The sequence below is a fragment of the Eulemur rufifrons genome, chromosome 24 (genome assembly GCF_041146395.1).
Source record: "Eulemur rufifrons isolate Redbay chromosome 24, OSU_ERuf_1, whole genome shotgun sequence".
Classification (NCBI taxonomy): Eukaryota; Metazoa; Chordata; class Mammalia; order Primates; family Lemuridae; genus Eulemur; species Eulemur rufifrons.
In genome coordinates, this window is record NC_091006.1 from 3,122,351 (window position 1) to 3,141,967 (window position 19,617).

The 19,617-nt window shown below is 48.8% G+C and overlaps 1 protein-coding gene across 1 annotated transcript in view; it reads right to left on the reverse strand.

The window, feature by feature from the left end:
• The window catches only part of RHPN2 (rhophilin Rho GTPase binding protein 2), a 45,151-nt gene extending 37,824 nt beyond the window's left edge, over window positions 1-7,327 (reverse strand). Inside the window, exon 1 of the mRNA XM_069458523.1 lies at window positions 7,248-7,327. Coding sequence (XP_069314624.1) covers window positions 7,248-7,316 — 69 coding nt within the window. The 5' untranslated portion in view covers window positions 7,317-7,327. The remainder of the gene's footprint in view (window positions 1-7,247) is intronic.
• Window positions 7,328-19,617: the final 12,290 nt, after the last annotated feature.

Genomic DNA, 19,617 nt, shown 5'->3' on the forward strand with positions numbered 1-19,617 from the left:
TTTTCACCTGTTCTAGAACTATGTAAATAGAATCAGATAGGAGGTATTCTTTTGTGTGTGGCTTATTTTGCTCAATATCACGTTCTGAGATTCACCTGTGCTGTTGCATTTGTCAGTGGTTTGTTCTATTTTCTATAGTGGAGAATTCCATAGTAGGGAATGTACCTATGGGTATTTATCATTTTGGATTAGATTTTTCTGGCACCTGCAACTAAAAAAGTCCTAACTAGAATAAGCTTACCTTGAGTAAACTCTCCTTACGTGTGAATGTATACTCACATGCCCTAGTGTACAGATTGTTCACCTCTGAATCAAGTATTTAAGAGCAGCACCCAGACAAAAACGGGAAGCACTCAATTTGGACGACAGGAAAGGATGGTCAGCCTAGCCCTGCAGACAGCAGTACGGCCAGGCCGCCTGGAAGGCAGGCACAGATGGAATGGGGCAGTCTTTCCTCCCACACTGGGGCCCCGCTCCAGTGGTGCCTGGCGCCTGCCTCCTCCCCGCCGCCTGCCTCCTCCCCACCGTGGGCACCAGTGGGGGCCCTTCCTCCACGCAGCCAGAGACAAAGCCCTTACATGTAGATGCGTTTCCAGCAAATGTAGGGCAAAGTGCAAGCTCAGGATCCGGGCACAACACTGAGTGAGAGGTGACGCTGCAGGGCCAGAGAGACCCTCACACAGGGTAGAGGAGGGCAGGTGCTTTTAGCCGCTTCTCCAGGGAAGTTATTTCTCTGCCTATCTCTCTCCTTCCTGGTTACGCAATCCCTCACTCAACCACCAAACTGTGGGAAACAGAATTTTTTGTTTACGAGTTAGCCAGAGCTGTCAACCAGAAAGCACAGAAATAGCATGCGGTACCCTGCAATATACACATACGTCTCATTTAACTTTTCACCACACTGGAGATTCAGGGCAGGTTGGAGGGAGAGAATCTAGCTCTTCCACGTCCATAAAAATAGAGACACGAATTTACAACTAGTAAACAGCCCTCATGCTCTTCCGGGATCTCCGCCAGGTGTCGGGGCTGGAGGTCGAGGCCCAGCTGCCTCCCTCCAGCATCTCAATCCATTCCCATGGGCGGTGGGTCGCCTGGTGAATCAACATCTAGCCATCATCTTTAGCTACAGACTCCCTTCAGCCAGTTCTAGATATCTTTACGAACACCTACTGTGTGCCAGTCACGGTTATTTCTCAACATGCTGAATAACTAACCTTTTGCTATGCCTCCTACCACCTGTCAAATCACCAAAATTTCCATGAATCGAATCTATTTCCAGACCCAAACAAGGACCTGCTTATGACAACTGGCAGGACGCACCCATCAATAGGTAACAGTCTTCACCTAGAAAGTGTGTCTGTGTGTGGTGGGGGACAGGGCTGGCATGTGTATGTGACTTTCAATTTGCGCAGTTTTAGCAGGGCGCGGTGGCTCACGCCTGTGCTCCTAGCACTCTGGGAGGCCGAGGCGGGAGGATGGCTTGAGCTCAGGAGTTTGAGACCAGCCTGAGCAAGAGTGAGACCCTGTCTCTACTATAGGTAGTAAAAATTAGCCGGGTGTGGTGGCGCATGCCTGTAGTCCCAGCTACTCAGGAGGCTGAGGCAGGAGGCTCACTTGAGCCCAGGTGTTTGAGGTTGTGAGCTAGGCTGATGCCTCTGCACTCTATAGCCCAAGTGACAGAGCAAGACTCTGTCTCAAAGAAATCATAATTTGTACACTTCTGTGATTACCTTTTTTTACAATAACTTATATAAATCACATTGGAAAAAAATAAGCTCTCTGAAGTTGTTTTTGATCACCTGCCCTTTTCTCTTCTATCAAATCGAAACCTGGCTGTAGAGGATCTGACCGGAAAGTCCAGAGGGACGGAAACCATTCACCGTGGTCCCTCTGTACCTGCTGCTGCAGGCAGGAGACCTCGTCCCCAGCCCGCACCCCTGGCTGCCGCTCTGCTAGACACCCCGTCCTCTGGCCGAGCTGCACCTGCAGTTCAGCTGTGCTCTACGGCCACCTCCAATGCAGCCTCCGTGTCACGGGACTCTGGTATCTGAGCCAGAGGAGGAAGTGTTCATCGGGCTAAAGCTGATGCCCAGTAGCATCAGGTGGTGTCTTGGCAACCATCCAAACAGCCCCAGGAAACAAGGGACATTTGCAGTGTTACAGCTCATCACTTGACTCTCCTCTGAGTCACCCTGAACACTGTTTCTGCCAGGGGACTCCTCCCGGCCAGGATCCCACAGTGGAGGAGCGCCGGCCAGGCAGGCCCCTGGGCTGTTGGTGTACACTAGTGCGCCCGGGCAGACCCTCTCCCCAAGCCCACTGGGTTCAGCCCCGCCTTTAGGATCTGGCTTAGACCATGCAGGGGTCAGGGGTCAGGGGCAGCATCACCAACTTCCACACCCCTCCTCTCCGCCTCTCCTCTCCGGAAAGGGCTTGGGGCTCCAAGGGGATGGGTGCCAACAGCGGGAGGGATAACATCAGTACCCAATACAGCCAGAGCTGCTAGTCGACCCCCACGACCCGGGCTGTGCGTGGCAGACTCAGCCCATCTGAAGGCTTCCCCGCACACAAGTGTCTAACGTGAAACTAGACCCCACTAAGACAAATGGGGTAGAGGAAGAACTAGGAGCAGCTTCTGGGTTAAAAAAAAAAAAAAAAATTCTCCTCCTTCCTTCTCTGCTGGAGCCTCCAGCAAGCCCAGAGTAAACAGGGACCATGAAGCAGGACACAGTGAACCCTGGCGCGCCCGGTACAGCCTGGAGGTTTCTGTGAACAAGAAACAACTTCTCCTACAGCTCTTGAGTAAAAACAATGGAGCTAACTTCATTGGGGACATTAGCGTTCCCAAAGGATGAAGAGGCAGAGATAAGAAGTGACAATGCTCTACTGTGTGCTCCCTTCTGCCACACAGTGCCAAGACCTTTCTTTCATTTAGGGGCCTTCAGCAGCCCCGGGGGAAGGCTCTCTCTAATTTTTTCCCAGCTGTTTTTTTTTTTTATTTATTTTTTTTGTGGCCAAGAACAGGTTTTCCTGCAGGTTTTAGGACTACAACATTGGGGGACATTTAGGACTACAGCTATCCCTCTATTTAAACATAATAATTTAATGAGAAAGACAAGAATAGTGAGAAGCCAAAGAAAGGTGAGAGAGACGTGACATTGCCATAGACCATAAAGTTGGTTTTTTTTAATTTAGAGAACTCGCAGTGGCTCACGCCTATAATCCCAGCACTTTGGAAAGCTGAGGTGGGAGGATTGCTTGAGGCCAGGAGTTCAAGACCAGCTGGGCAATACAGTGAGACCACAACTCTACAAAAAAATTTGTTATAAATTAGCCAGGCATGGGGACATGCACCTGTTGTCCCAGCTACTCAGGAGGCTGAGGTGGGAGGATCGCTTGAGCCCACAGGAGTTTTATTATCAGCCCAGACCAGGGGTACACAGTCTTAGGGGCGGGGCGGGGCCCATGTATGACCTGGGGCAAAGTTGTGTCCTCAGGCTCTGTACAGAAAAAGCCAAGAAAATCCTGATTTACAAAGGGACCCCCTTCCCCCTACCAGTGACTGACTTGCACACACAGTGTCCAAATCCAGCCAGCATAAGGGACTTTTGGGCAATTGAGTGCAAGTCACACAAAACACAGGTGAAGCTCTGAATATGGCCCATGGACCACCGACTTTTTGCTCACTGGACTAAAGTGAAGAAGGTGATTCCTTTTCAACCAAGGCCTGAGCTATCCCAACAAAGCGTCATTGCCCAGCACCCCAGGAAATGAGACCCGCCACAGAAGCCATATTAAGTCACGGTCCAGGGTGTCCCCAAAACTGACAGGGGGTCAAGCACAGAACTGTCACTCCATAATTACTTCCTGAATGGAGCAGAATGGCATTTTAAAGAAAAGGGGCGGGAAGGTATGACAGCTAAGAGGACGAAAAAGAAGCCCGACTTTAGCAGAAACTCCTTTGCTCCTGCAGGTGTGCACAAAATCCCAGTGGTGCACACACAGGATGGGCGAGCCCGACGCAGAGGCAGCTGTAGATGCCCTGACTGCATGTCCAGTCCCAGGGGTCCTCACTCACCTCCTGGCTGGCCTGGGCACCGAATCCACGTAGCAGCTGTTGGCAATCCTCAGCTCCCTGCGGGAGCCCTGGGGCCCCTCCCCAGTTTGCTCTCTCTCCCCGGAATCTCCTACCACCCCCATGCCCTACTCCTTCAGCTTCAGCTTTAAAAGGCTCTATCTAGACTTCCTTGTTCTAAAACAAACCTGCCTCTCTCTTCTCTCCCCCTCCCTCCAGCAATTATCTTCTCTGCCCTTCTTCCCCTGCACCTGCCATGCTGACTTTTGTCCCCAACTCTCCAACCATCTGTTTCCTAAAAACCCCTAAAGGACTACACATCCAGTATTTTCCAGTGCCTTTCTGACTTGTCAACCTCACCTCTCCCCTAAAAGACTCACCTCTCTGCTTCCTTGACATGGCCCCACCCCTGGCCTGCCTCCCGTCTCTCTACCTGTCCCTTAGGCAGAGGTATTATTCCCTTCCGTCTGTCCTGGGTCCTTTTACTCAATACCCCAACTGTCTCTCACACTGGTGCCTCCCAAAGCCGCATCTCCGCCCAGGGTGTTCCCAGGGCTGCCAGGTCCGTGGAGTGGACTCTCACCAGGACCACTACGTGGATACCCCACAGTGGGATATCTTGGATATCAACTACCCCACACACCAGCCTCTTGGTCCACCCCACCTCGGGGAGGCTCCTGACGAGACACCCGGGGCAGACATTTGATTCCCACTGGCAGGACTTTCCCCACCACATCCTGTCCCATTAGTTCTTCCCATCACTGCAGACGCTGCCTTTGCTCAGGCTGGCATCATTCCAGCCTCCTTGCTGGGATCCCCTGCCCTCAGTCCGGACCCCTGGTCTGAGTTACACGTGCAAGTTGGTGGGAAGGACGGGTGGCCAAGGCTGTATTTAGGCAGCATTTTCTAGAACTGACTGCATTTTCATCAACAGTCTGTATCAGAATAGGAAGGGCACAGATGATGGGGATTGCAGGGGACTAAATCCCGACCCCCCCCCCCCCCCCCCGCAATGCCTCTCTGCCTGGCTCCACCACTGCCTCTCCCCCATCCCCCACCCACGGACCTCTCAGCTGTCAAAGGGGTCTTTCCTTCTCCGACATAAACCTTACATGTCTGGTCCTGCTTTACATACTTAGGTGGATTCCTGCCCTTCCCCAGTTGCTTAGCAGTTTGCATGACGCTGAACTGCCTGGTTCCCGCTCACACTGCTACACTGCAGTGGGCTGCCCAACAATCGCTCACAATCCACACCTTTGCCCTGCTGCTCCCTCCACCTGAAGCACCCTTTCTGCCCTTCCTCCCCTTCTACGCCTGTAGGACACCCACCTTTCATTCAGTGAGCATCTGTTTTAGGTCAAACTGGCTCGGGTCACAGATCAGGAAAGATTCAACATCAACACTTCTTACTTTCCTTGGACAAAGTGACTCCTTGGACTGGTATGACAACACAGCTGTAGCACAGTGATCGTTGCAAGGTCTCCATTTCAAAATAGATGCTTCTAATTGTAAAGTTGTGATTCATCTCACTTTGCACCCATGACACGATCATCTACCACCAGAGAAACTGCATCTAAAAAACTGCCAATCGTGTGTCCTGTCACGGCTCCTTGCCGTCCCCTCCCCCCTGGGACTCACAGATGTGGGCACCTCCCACGGGAAGACCTGTTCTGCAAAGCTTGAGACCACCACCCTCACAGGTGTGCTGCATCCCTCCTGCCTCTATCTCTGCCACTTTCTGCCACTTTTCCCCAGATGCCGCTATAGGTCCAGAACTCCACCGGGACAGGGACAGGGACAGAGGGCAAACAACCCAGGGAAGAAATGAAGTCCCTGAAAGACCAGCAGCTTGCTGGAGGCCACACAGCAATTTTGTGGGGGTGGCAGTCAGGCCCTGGGGCCCTAGGACAGACATCCAGGGATTCTCAGGCCAGGCCTCCTACAACTCCATGGCCTGTGATCCTCTGTCCCAAACGCCACACATAATTAGTAGTTATAATCCTGTAATTCCATGATGACATCTTTGAACTTAAATATACCTCAAAACTACTTTTTTTTTTTAATGCTAAAAGCAACCAAACAAAAACGAACTTTTCCCACTCTGTCCCCACCTGTCTCCAGACTGCCCTCCTGCCCTGCCCACTGCTCCTCACCGGTGAGCAACAGCCCAAAGTGGTCGCCTGGGAGGAGGAAGACGCCAAGACTATTTAAGAACTGGATCGTTAGGCTTTGAACAATTAAGAATTGATTGTTCTGTGGGAAACAGTTTCACTTCCCTATTTACGACTGTGCACTGTGCCTTCGGTCATGTCTGTTATTAAAAAATCAACAACAATCTTTCAACCCACCCAGTGATCCCTGGCCAGGCGCCAAAGGCTATTTTTAGGCCGATGGGGACCTGGAGGAAGGCGAAGAAGGTGTCACCATGACTCCCAGGCTGAACGCGTCTTTGCAGCTCAGGCTATGCCGCCTGCGGGAATCCCAGCGCCCTCGCTCCGCGGGCTGGGGTCGCTTTTGAAGGACTCGGGCACCCGACTGTCACCTCCAGGGCGAGACGGCGGCGTGTGCCGGGGAGCGCCCGAACGTGCCGAGCGCCGGCTGGGCCGCACTGGCCGCCCGCCCCGCGCCGGTCCCGGACACCCGGATAAATCCGCTTTAGCACGAAGTGAGACGGGGCCAGACCGCGGCGCTCACGCCCTCCCGGGTCCCCCCCACCAGCAGCTCTCCCGCCCCCTAAAAAGTCTACGAGGCGGACCCTGGAAGCATTTTGGACGCAAAAAGAGAACGCCAACCAGCTGGGACGGTCTTCAGTCCCCACCCGCGCTCTACGGAGCACTCCGAGGGATCCGGCGCAGCCAGGACGAGTCCTCTCCCCGGGCACGTGCGACTGCCGGCGGGGGCCACCGCAGCTCCCCTCCAGACCCCCGCCCTCCGCCCCACCTGCGCCGGGCGGCCCCACGCGCCCGCACCCTCGGGCCCGGATGCCACCTGCTCCGGGGCCGGTGCGCCGCCGCCCTCCCCGCGCCCCCAGCCTCGGCCCGGCCGGCACCAGGCCGGTGCGCCCCCTCCCCCTTCGGCCTGGCCGACCCCGGCCGCGCGCTCCCGTAGCCCCCCACCCCGCCCGGCCGGAAAGGGGGCCCGTCGCCCGCGGCTGCCCGCCCGAGCCGCCCACCTTCCGAAAGTAGCCGTCGCCCTCCTTCTCCAGCGGCTGGGGGGCCGCGGGCAGCAGCGCGTCGGTCATGCTGGCGGCGCGGGCGCGGGGCGGACTGAGGCGCGGCGGCCGCGGTCGGCTGGAGAGGGCGCCCGGCCAGCCCCGCCCCGCCCCCGGCCGCCCCCAGCCCCGCCCGAGGCCGAGCCCGGAGCCGCGGACCCCGCCCCCAGTCCCGCCCCGGCCCCGAGTCTGAGGCCGCGCAGCCTGGGCCCCCCCGCGGTGCCTCGCGGTCCGGAGACCCGGGCCCGGGCGCGTCGCCTAGGATCCCGAGCTGGGCGGTGGCGCAGGGGACCGGACTGGGGTCTCAGGCTGGCGACCGGCACCCCTCTCCGGAGCCCTGGGAATAAACGCGGAGGGCACGGGAGAAGTCGCCGTCCCTCCCGGGAGGACCCCGGACGCCACGTCGAGGACGCAGCAGGAGCTCAGGGTCCTGGGCCAGGCGGTCAGAAAACCTTCCTGCGGGAGGGGACCCCGCAGCCGAGTCGGGGACACTGAGGGAGTGGTGGCTGCGCCACCGAGAGCCCTAGCTAGGCGACTCAGGTGGCAGCGCGGCGGTCTCCCCACCAGCCCCCTCCCCGCTGCCGACGACAGGCGGATGCGCTGGGGGTCGGACGGCGCCGGGAGACCGGCCACCTACCGAGGGAACCCCGAGGCAAGGAGAGGTTGTGCCCGAGAGACTCTACGGATGTCCTTGCTCACGGTTCTTAACCACCGCTCCAAACCTCACTTTTCTCAACTGCCCGATTCCTCTTTCTAGGGTGGTGGAAGGTGTTGCAACAAGCGTGCAGTCAGAGCTCTCGGTTGGGGCCAGGGACGCGCTTAGTGTAGGAGCTAAAGGGGGACCTTTGGAGATGGGGTTGGCACCGGTCTCCCACCCACCCCCAGCGGGCAGGTAGACTCCAGGTCGCACGCCTGGCGGGACTGAACGCGGGCCGGGAGCCCCCCAGCCCGGGGGCCCAGTCCTCTCTGCCGCCGGCCTGCAGTTACTGTCCCCCTCCCCCAACGAAGGGACACCTTGGCGCAGTAGCTGCTGCCTGTGGCGGCCGCGGTAGATGCCACAGGAAGAACGGAACAAAATCTGCTCACAAAGCAAACCCAGTGTTTCCGTATCTTGGGGGGGTGGGGAGTGAATTAGGGATTGGTTTAAAGTTTTAAACTAAACAGTGGCTAGTCATGGGCTTTCTGCAGTAAAAAAATAAAAATAAAAAAAAAATTTTTAAAAATGAACAGTGGCAACAGCCAAGTAAATGTCAAAAACAAAAACAAAAACACCACGTCACTCTAAAGGCGTTTTGGGGAGAGGATTGTTTCTTTCTAAGACAGAACCTGCAGTCCTGTCCGGCTCAACCTGGGACAGGGTGTATGGGAAATTCTGGCTAATGCAAAAACTTCCCTTCCCTCCTAGGTCAGAAGCAACTCTGAAGCTAATTTCAGCACACGTCTTTAATCCCCTGCCCTGGAAATGTACCAGCCTGGAGCTAGGAGTCGAAAACAGCGGCTCCAGTTGCAGGGGGACCAGAGTGGTGGATCACTGTGTTGCATGGAGTGTTAATATTAGTGTAATACTAATAAATTTAGCAATAATAGAACCTCTACTCTGGAGTTTATAGATATCATGTTTCATGCTAAGGACCTTCCTGCAAATAGAATTAAATCTTCAGTTGACAGGTGAGAATAGCCAGTCTTGGCCAGGGCACACTCCAGGTGAGGGGCTAAACTCACTCTCTGTCACCTTCAGATATTTGTCCTCTCCTGCCACCTGGAAGCTTGAATTGCCTTTACAATTTGTCACATTTACGTGTCACTTGTACTGCTGTTGACTTAATAGTCTTCTTTAAAATTACTTTATTTAAACAAATTTTATTTTAAAAGGCAATTAAGGCCGGGCATCAGTGGCTCACGCCTGTAATCCTAGCACTCTGGGAGACCGAGGCGGGTGGATCATTTGAGCTCAGGAGTTCGAGACCAGCCTAAGCAAGAGCGAGACCCGTCTCTACTAAAAATAGAAAGAAATTATATGGACAACTAAAAATATATACAGAAAAAAAAAAATTTAGCCGGGCATGGTGGCGCATGCCTGTAGTCCCAGCTACTCAGGAGGCTGAGGCAGGAGGATTGCTTGAGCCCAGGAGTTTGAGGTTGCTGTGAGCTAGGCTGACACCACGGCACTCTAGCCTGGGCAACAGAGTGAGACTCTGTCTCAAAAAAAAAAAAGGCAATTAAGTCATAAAGATAAGCAGAAAAGCAGTAGAATTGCCCTATGGAGAGAGACACCTAAAAGTGAATACAATGGAAACCAAAGTCTGTTACTGAATCAAGCCAGACACCTTTGCCTTTTTGAGTTCTTTCTTTTGTTAAAAAGGAAGAAGAGTAAGAAGAGGAAGGATGACACTAAAGACACACCAGCCCACCCTAAGACTGTCTCCTAAGCATCTTCAGAGGAAAGGCTGCGCTCTCTGTGTGGGTCCCAGGGAGGCATCTCTTAGCCATGTGAGCCATCTAAGTCACGCAGGACCAGACACCTTTGGACATTCTCATAACTCATCACAGGGAAGTGACAGGTCTAACCCCGTATCTGATCCAATTATGACCAGGAAATCAGAGCTACCGCTGCTGACCCAACAAGGGAGCAACACTAACCTCCTATTTGTCAACACCTTTGGTGGTCTGTGCAACAGGGCCCTTGTGCTCCTAACAAAAAGCTGGAGTGGGAATTTCTGAACATAGGCAAAAGATTAAAATCTCAACTGCAAACAAATATTTTTGTCAAGTCTCATTTTACCATCTGGTTTAGGTCAGCAGGTGGCTGTCCTGGGACCCAGTTCCTCCAAGTGAAATGCAAGTCTTACCTCCTAAGACCTGCTTGTTGATATGGGGGTGAGGTAAAACCTCCCCTTTCCCCGGCAAAGGTCCCCGAAAGATCAACTCACATTAAGGCAAATTAATAAAGGGAAGAGGTTTATTTACCATGCACACGGGGAGAATCACAGAGTGATTACCCAGTATCCCAGTGGGATGCAGATATTTTTATACCTGTTTTTTAGAGGGGCGGAAGAGATGAGGAGTATGGGTAACTCTGTTTAGGGGCAATAAATGGTTGCTAGGGAAGATGAATAGATACTTGGGAGAATGAATGGAGCAGGGAAGCCAGATTGACTTGTAAATTAACCTGAAGGATATGTATTATGTTTTAAATGATTTGGGCCAAGTCTGGTTGCTTTCTAGATTTTCTTTCCTGAGATAACAAGGAAGGGAAGAGGAGTCCACTGTTCTTTTGATGGGTCCCTCTGGTTATGCAGATAGAGGGAAAGCCCCTTCCAAGCGCCCCTTACTCTCAAAGGGCCTGTAATGCAAAATACTCTTTATACCGAGGAGTCCTATTTTGGGGTGAAATTTCCTGAGCTCCTGCATTGACAAAAAGAACGTTGGCTTCTCTGGGGGCAGTCTTACATCCAACCACCCCCTCTTGGGGAATCTGATGTAATTTGCCAAATTAAATGCAGAAATCACAAGGTCATCCTTAAGTGAATAAAATTCATTGCAAAATATGGACCCAATTTTGTGATTTTTATAAAAAAAAAATTCTTAGAAACTGAAGACATACAGTACCGGGGAGGAACACCAACTAGTAGAGAGGCCCACATCGAGCTCAGCATGCTCTGCATAGCCTGGCCAGACCCTTTTACTCCTCAGGGCCTCAGTTTCCCCAGCTTTAAAATGTGACCTTATGCACAGCAGTCATTTGCTATGTACTTACTCTGTGCCAGGCGCTGTTCTAGGCACTTTGCATGCATTACGGCACTTGGTCTGCCCACAGCCCCATGAGGTGGGTACTTTATCACCCCATTTCACAGAGGAAGAAGTTGAGGCTCAGAGTTCACCAGACTGGCAAGTGGTAGAGTCAGGGCTGTCTGACACACACTGTGCTATACTACTCTGTTCCCTGTGATTTAGAGGAAAAAGTATTTTGACACGTAAAGAAGTGATTATGGGTTAAAAATGAATGGCAAACAACACCTAGTACTGGTGAGAACGTAGAGTAAGCAGAATCTCATATATTGTTTGTGGAACTATAAACTGGGATGACCACTTTGGAAAACGTTTGGCATTTTCTATTAATACCAAAGAATATTTGCATAATTTGTAATCAAAAAATGCTAACTCAAGGAAGATACTCAACAGAAATGAGTACATCTGGCTGGGCTTGGTGACTCATGCCTATATATCCCAGCACTTTGGGAGGCTGAGGTGGGAGGATTGCTTGAGGCCAAGAGTTTCCGACCAGCCTGAGCAACATAGCAGACCCCATCTCTACAAAATTTTTTTTTTTAATTAGCCAGGCATGGTGGTGGCACCTGTAGTCCCAGCTACTCGGGAGGCTGAGGCAGGAGGATGGCTTTGAGCCCAGGGGTTTGAGGTTGCTGTGAGCTATGACACCACAGCACTCTAGCCTGGGTGACAGAGCAAGACTCTGTTTCAAAAAATAAATTAATTAAAATAAATAATTAATAAATAAATAAATAACATATGGCCGGGCGAGGTGGCTCACGCCTGTAATCCTAGCACTCTGGGAGGCCGAGGTGGGCGGATCGTTTGAACTCAGGAGTTCAAGACCAGCCTGAGCAAGAGCGAGACCCCATCTCTACTAAAAATAGAAAGAAATTATATGGACAGCTAAAAATATATATAGAAAAAATTAGCCGGGCATGGTGGCGCATGCCTGTAGTCCCAGCTACTCGGGAGGCTGAGGCAGGAGGATCGCTTGAGTTCAGGAGTTTGAGGTTGCTGTGAGCTAGGCTGACACCACGGCACTCACTCTAGCCTGGGCAACAGAGTGAGACTCTGTCTCAAAATAAATAAATAAATAAATAAATAACATAATAACCACAATTATGTATAACGTATCTCAACACATATCAGAATTTTAGGACTCTCATACAATTTTGGCACACTTTTCCAATGCTTTTTATGTCCCCCCCAAAAAAATTTGGCACACTTAATAAAATGTCCATATAAATATATCTGAAGAAGGTTAAATGTCATTTCTTATTTGACAATGCTTCCCATATAATTCAAAATATCAAATAAGCCCAATATGTCTCTCTTGGACTTCAAGGGGTTCCTTTTGGAAAAGAATGATTTTAGAAATTGAAATGTGGCCAGGTGTGGTGGCTCACACCTGTAATCCTGGCACTCTGGGAGGCCAAGGCGGAAGGATCGCTTGAGGTCAGGAGTTCGAGACCAGCCCCCTGAGCAAGAGTGAGACCCTGTCTCTACTAAAAATAGAAAGAAATTATTCAGACAGCTAAAAATATATGTAGGAAAAAAAAAATTAGCCGGGCATGGTAGCACATGCCTGTAGTCCCAGCTACTCGGGAGGCTGAGGCAGGAGGATTGCTGGAGCCCAGGAGTGTGAGGTTGCTGTGAGCTAGGCTGACACCACGGCACTCACTCTAGCCTGGGCAACAGAGTGAGACTCTGTCTCAAAAAAAAAAGAAACTGAAATGTGATTTTGGGAAGGTTGTGAAATATCAAAGATTTAAAACACTTGATCAAAATAAGATCACAGGAATGTGAGGGCGATCTGGCTGCCACAGCTGTTGTCCCATTGATGGCCAGGGTTGATTCAGCTGATCTGGCTGGCTAGGCCAGTGTCCCCTTCCTCCCTCAGCACTCCATGGGCGTCCCTCCTGAAGCTGCACGTGCTTAGTAGAAGAGGATGACCTTCCCCAGTAAAGGAGGACCACCATTCTACGTTCAAGGGTATATGAATATCTGAGCTCCCCTGCTAGGACCTCCAAAACAACCTCTGAAAATAAGATCACAGGTCACTGTAAAGTACTAGTCATTCATTTAGCCAAAGTGATGTCAAAGATTACAAACAGCAAAAACCTTTACTCTTTAATAGAGAGGAGACTTAGTTTTCTCAACAATCAAAAGACCTAATAAAGGCAGCATGAGACAAATAGAATCTTTCACTTTTTTTCCCCTGCAGTTTACTCAAAAGGTGAACAAAATTCTTTAATTGTCTCTCATGATTATTACATGAAAATCTTGTTCAAAAGAGAAAAACAAATTCTACCTTTGTATGAGTATATTATTATTTTTATTTTTATTTTTTTTTGAGACAGAGTCTTGCTCTGTTGCCCGGGCTAGAATGAGTGCCGTGGCGTCAGCCTAGCTCACAGCAACCTCAAACTCCTGGGCTTAAGCAATCCTTCTGCCTCAGCCTCCCGAGTAGCTGGGACAACAGGCATGCGCCACCATGCCCAGCTAATTTTTTCTATATATATATTTTTAGTTGGCCAGATAATTTCTTTCTATTTTTTAGTAGAGACGGGGTCTCGCTCTTGCTCATGCTGGTCTCGAACTCCTGACCTCGAGCGATCCACCCGCCTCGACCTCCCAGAGTGCTAGGATTACAGGCGTGAGCCACCGCGCCCAGCCTGTATGAGTATATTATTAATGCTAGAGCTAATTTTCATAAAACCTTATAAACAAACCCACCCAATCTCAATCAGCTTTGACCACACAAAGTAAGATTTCCATCTACCTTTTATTTTATTTTATTTATTTACTTTTTGAGACAGGGTCTTGCTTTGTTGCCTGGGCTAGAGTGCAGTGGCAACATCATAGCTCTCTACAGCCTCCAACTCCTGGGCTCAAGTGATTCTCTAGCCTTACATGGGTGTGCTTTTGAATATTAATACTCAATTTTTTCCTCTTTTTCTTTCTTTTTTAATCAACCTCCAATTAATACTCAATTTTTAGAAAAACCTATAAATAATTCCCTTCTAATTTTAGCCAACTTGATCACAAACAAAATTCCTTTCACTAGATTAATCTTCTATAAACCTTCTACAACTTGCCTAAGCCTTCAGTCTTGCCCTATACTTTCTTTTCATACTGGCATTGTGCCTTAGGACAAAGATTTCCTTTCCTTTCCTCCTTATCATTTTGCCCACATGAAGTTCTCTCTCATGCAAAAGAAGAAAAAAATAATTCCTCTCTCTTTTCAACTTTCTTTACCAGAAAACCCACCTTACTTTTCTTATATGCTTTGCATATAGAATTGTCTTTTATCTGGAAGTTTTAATTACATATATTAATTACAATGTTAACTCCTAGTCCAGTGAAAAACAGAGAAGTGATTTTGAACTGTTTTATACCAGTGTTTGTAGATGAAAACCATTTTATAATTTTTAGCTTCCATTTTTTTGTTTACTACCAGATCTAATATATTTAGCTTTTCTATGTTATATAAAAATATGATGCCAAAGTATATTAAACTTATGTTTACTAATTAACATTTCAGTATTTTAACTTAGAAATGACTCAGACATTTTATGATTATCTGTTAGTTAACATAACATGACTTTATGATTTTAAGTCACTGAAAAAATTCTGAAACTGTCACGCAGGTACCCTCCCTAATGTCGTCCCCAGTTGTCCTGAGTCACCAGCATCCATGTGACACCCAAGAGTGGTCATGAAGAGCAGGGGCCATCTGGGTTCTGACTCTATTACACACCAAGTGTAGAGCTCAGGACAGAGGACAGAGCTGTGAAGAGGATGCCTGGAGGATCCGACTCCCCCAGCATGGCCAGGAGGCAGAGCTGGCCCAGAAAGGGCCGTATCAGGCTTGGCTCTGCCTGGCAGCTGGTGGTCTAGGCGCTGAGGACACGTCCCCAGGCCTCACCATGATCACCTGTCCAGACCCAGCATCCAGAGGCTCAAAACTAAAGACAAGCTTCCAGGGAAGCCCCACAGCCAATCTTCCTAGCTTCAGCTTATAGACAAATCAAGCAAGTATCAAGAAAAACCACAGAAACAATAGTTTCATGACCTCAAAACGTCTAACAGACAGTATAAATTTGTCTGACTAGTAGACCCAGGCAAAAAAAATCTAAAATTATTATTTAATACTGTTGGGCAGAGACAAAATTTCCCCTTTGCTCCTGGAAGTTTTGCTGAAAAATCAACTCACGATAAGTTAGATGAATAAGAGAAAAAGTATCAATGTTACTGTATATACACAGGAAACCTCAGAAATTAAGGTTTGGCCACCCCCTCATGGAGTTCAGATGCTTATATGTCTTTCCACAAAACGGGTTATGGGAGATTGAAAAAGGAATTGTGTTGAGGGACGATAAAAGATTGCTGGGAGGATGTATGGAGAGGGAACAAATATTAACTGGTAAATAGTTCTCTTTGGAATTTGAATGAGTCTGAGAGACAGGACTTTATCTTCTTAAAGAGTCAGTTCAGGCGTGGTCACATCCCTGGTCTTACAGGGAGGAGAAGAAAAGAAAAATTATTCCCCTAGGTGGGTCTGCAACTCAGAGAAAGAAACTCCAAGAATTTTGGGTGAGTCCCAGTTGGTGATGGGTGGGGGTGGGAAGATCAGAGAGAACTTGAGGCTTCTTCAGTGTGTCCAGCACGTCAAAATGCCATATTTGGGGGTAAAAATATTTCTAATTTCCCTCAATATTAACAATTCTGAAGACATTCCTATTTTATTCTACGAGCAATTTCTTTCTTTCTTTCTTTTTTTTTTTTTGAGGCAGAGTCTCGCTTTGTTGCCCAGGCTAGAGTGAGTGCCGTGCATCAGCCTAGCTCACAGCAACCTCAAACTCCCGGGCTCAAGTGATCCTCCTGCCTCAGCCTCCCGAGTAGCTGGAACTACAGGCATGCACCATCATGCCCGGCTAATTTTTTCTATGTATATTTTCAGTTGTCCAGATAATTTCTTTCTATTTTTAGTAGAGACGGGGTCTCGCTCTTGCTCAGGCTGGTCTCGAACTCCTGTCCTCAAGCGATCCTCCCGCCTTGGCCTCCCAGAGTGCTCGGATTACAGGCTTAAGCCACCATGCCTGGCCAATCAATATTAATTGTAACAATAAGAACAAGTAAGATTTTCACAAACCAGCTGCAAGGTTTTGCCCAAGTTTTGCTTCACGAGGCCCCAGGCTCAAAACTAGCATGAGTTAAATACAACTCACATGGCAGTTAATATGTTAAAAACTAGTTTTATGTACCAAAAATTATTAAAGTCCTGTGAACTAAAATGCATTTAAGTTAGTTTCTATTTTTTTGATGAAATAAAAACACTTATTTTTAAAGCCAAATAAATAAAGCTCTTTATATATTTTGGTAGTGAAAGATCACATACACATAACAGATAAAACATAGACATACAGACATGACCAGATCTTATGGCTTTATAAGATTCTTCACTTGCCAGGATTCAAATAGTTTTTTTCCCCCTCATAGACTATGAAGCCCTAAAAGATTGTTAGCTGGGCAATCTGAGATCTTTACTTCTAAAGATACGACTTTCTGGGTGAAAATTTTTATCTCAAAGACACAACACTTAGATCTAAACACCATTATTTGCTGAGATAAAAGGAGGATTTAAGGAGAAGGCTTAGTCTAGGCAAGGTGGCCAGGAAAAGTATCTTCAACAAAGGTAAGGTTTGTTATGTAAACTTTAAGCCCAGTAAAAGTTTCTGGTGGTTTAGGTACAGTGAGGGAGACATCCTTGTAAATGGAGATTTCTTTTATAGAAGTTAAACGTTTTTCCAAACAGTTTCACAATAGCCAGCTAAATGCCAGAAAGCTGTGTTTTGGAGAACTGTCTTGTTCAATGAGTGGTCTTTTTAATTTAGCTTTTGTTTCTTAGCTAAAATGACTGAGTTCAGGGGGAAGTATATGTCTGGTGGCATGATTAACAGACTTCCTAATCTTAATTTAAAACAGCCCAAGGCTTTAGACAAAGCTTCATTTCTTTAACCATTTATACATCAAAAAATCTTTGAACCTACCTATATAACCCGTAAACTTCCTCCTCCCCTCCCCCGCTCTGGCTTTGCGATGTCCCACCTTTTCGGGCTAAACCAATGTACACCTTCCATATATTGATTTATGATTTTACATGCAATTCTTGTCTCCATGGGGCATGTATAAAACCAAACTTAATACAACCGCCTGGGGCACATTTTTTCAGGACCTCTTCAGGCCCTGTGCTCTGGGCCAGAGGTCACACAAGCAGGTTCAGAATAAACCTCTTTATTTTATAGAGTTTGGGGTTTTTCCATTAACATAGGGAAGGGATCAAAGACCTGGGGAATTTCCTCAGGTGGTAGCGATGGGTATCTTTTTGTTTACCTCCTGCATGAAGGCAATTTTCTCAGAATTTCTTTTAGAAGCTTCATAGGTGTCATTGGAAATAAGTCTCCTATGAAATTTGTCTACCTCTAAAACCAGCTTTTTCTAACTGTGTGTGAGAATAAATTATTTTAGATATTTCAAAAGACCTCCATTTAGGTCATTGCTACTCAGGATCTTCCTGGGTTAGGTGGGTCCACTTTCCTAGATGTCTACAAGAGGGTGCTCCCTAAGTGGTACATATAAAACCACCTGGTGTTTAACTAGCACGGGTTGGTCACAAGAGAACCATCAAGCCTGAATTTCAAACAACAGGAAAGCAGCTGCAATTTTTTAAAGTGTATATGTAAAAGTAGACCAGTAGTATTGGCAGTAGACTGCCTGCCAATACGTGACCCAGACCTTACTGTTGTGGGACAGAGACGCAACACCAAATGTTCTATGCAGAGCTTTCTGCCTGGCCCTGACCTAATCCTAAGGCAGAGGTGGAAAACGTAGTTTTATCCTGTAACCCAAATCTCTTATCCGCAGTGTAAAGATGGAAAACCTCTGTTCTAGAAAAGGAGGGTTGGAAAGAACAGTTCGAGCCAAGTCTAGACCTTCAACTCAAGAGTGGGATAGGTCCGGATTTTCAGTAGGACTTACCACTTTATATCCAACGATTTCTCTCCGAATCAGAATGCGAGGTGTTCAGAGCTGGCCAGGGCCTGAGTCCCAGAGGAATGTTGATGGTCAGGGGTGTGTGGCTCTGAATCTTGCCCATAGCACCAGAAATGTCAATCTGAAAGGAAGAGGCTGCCAGGCCTAGGGGCTCGCGTGGCTGTAATCCTAGCACTCTGCAAGGCTGAGGCAGGAAGATCGCTTGACCCCAGGAGTTTGAGGTTGCAGTGATCTATGATGATGCCACTGCACTCTAGCCCGGGCGACAGAGCGAGACTCTGTAAAAAATAAATAAATAAATAAATAAAAGGAAGAGGCTGAGGCACAAAATATAAAGAGTTTACTTGAGCCAAAATGACAACAGAACTCAGACCCAAGTCAACTTGGACATAGGCCCCATTTGGCCTTCAGTTTCAAGCAGGGTTTTTAAGGGTTTTTTTGAGACAGAGTCTTGCTCTGTCCCCAGCCTAGAGTGCATTGGTGTCATCATAGCTCACTGCAACCTCAAACTCCTGGGCTCAAGCGATCCTCCCAACCTCAACCTCCCAACCCCAACCTCCCCCCACCTCAGCCTCCCAAAATGCCAGGATTAGAGGCATGTAAGCCACCTCACCTGGCCAGGTTTTTGTTTCGTTTCTATTTCTGTAGAGATGGGGTCTTGCTGTGTTGCCCAGGCTGGTCTTGAACTCCTGGCCTCAAGCAATCCTCTGACCTCAGCCTCCCAGAGTGCTGGGATTACAGGCATCAGCCACAGTGCCCAGCCCATAAGCAGGTTTTTAAGGGCAAAATAGGTGGATAGGGAGTGGGCTGGTACAAAGTTGTTTGTCAGGAATTTTCACTGGTTTACAGAAATAACATCGATTAGTGATTGATTAGACATTAAGTGTGTCACTATTGTGTCTGGTGCATTATTAGGTTAATTTATAGCTCCTTGCTTGTGTCAATGACAAGCAGTTTCAAGAGAGGAACACAGAGCTCAAAGGGAGGAGTAGGATGTGATTGCTGTCTCATTTTAATGTCTCTCTGGGCCTGATAATTTAAAAGGACACACATTCCACAGATAAACATTTTTTTCTGGCCAGACACAGTGGCTCACGCCTGTAATCCTACCTCTCTGGGAGGCCGAGGCCGGAGGATGGCTGCAGCTCAAGGGTTCGACACCAGCCTGAGCACAGTGAGACCCCGTCTCTGTTAAAAAAAATTCCTTCGTGATTTTCTTCCTTTCCTTTTTCTCTTTGACCAAGTATTGTCCCTAGTTGCTGACACTGTGGGCACGGAGGTTCCCCATGTCTGTGACTCCTTCAGAGCTCTGAAAGCGGGCTCCACCGCCTCCCACAGGACAGGCCTAAGAATCCCGGGCGCAGGCTGGGGCGAGAGGCAGTGTCAGGCGAGTGGTCACCCTCGGGGACTGCCCACCTTAGCCTTGGAGCATCGCTCCGACCGCGGAGGAGAAAGAGCGAAAGGTTTCTGGGCCTCCGAGGCCGCCGTAGCGAGGGGGCGGGGC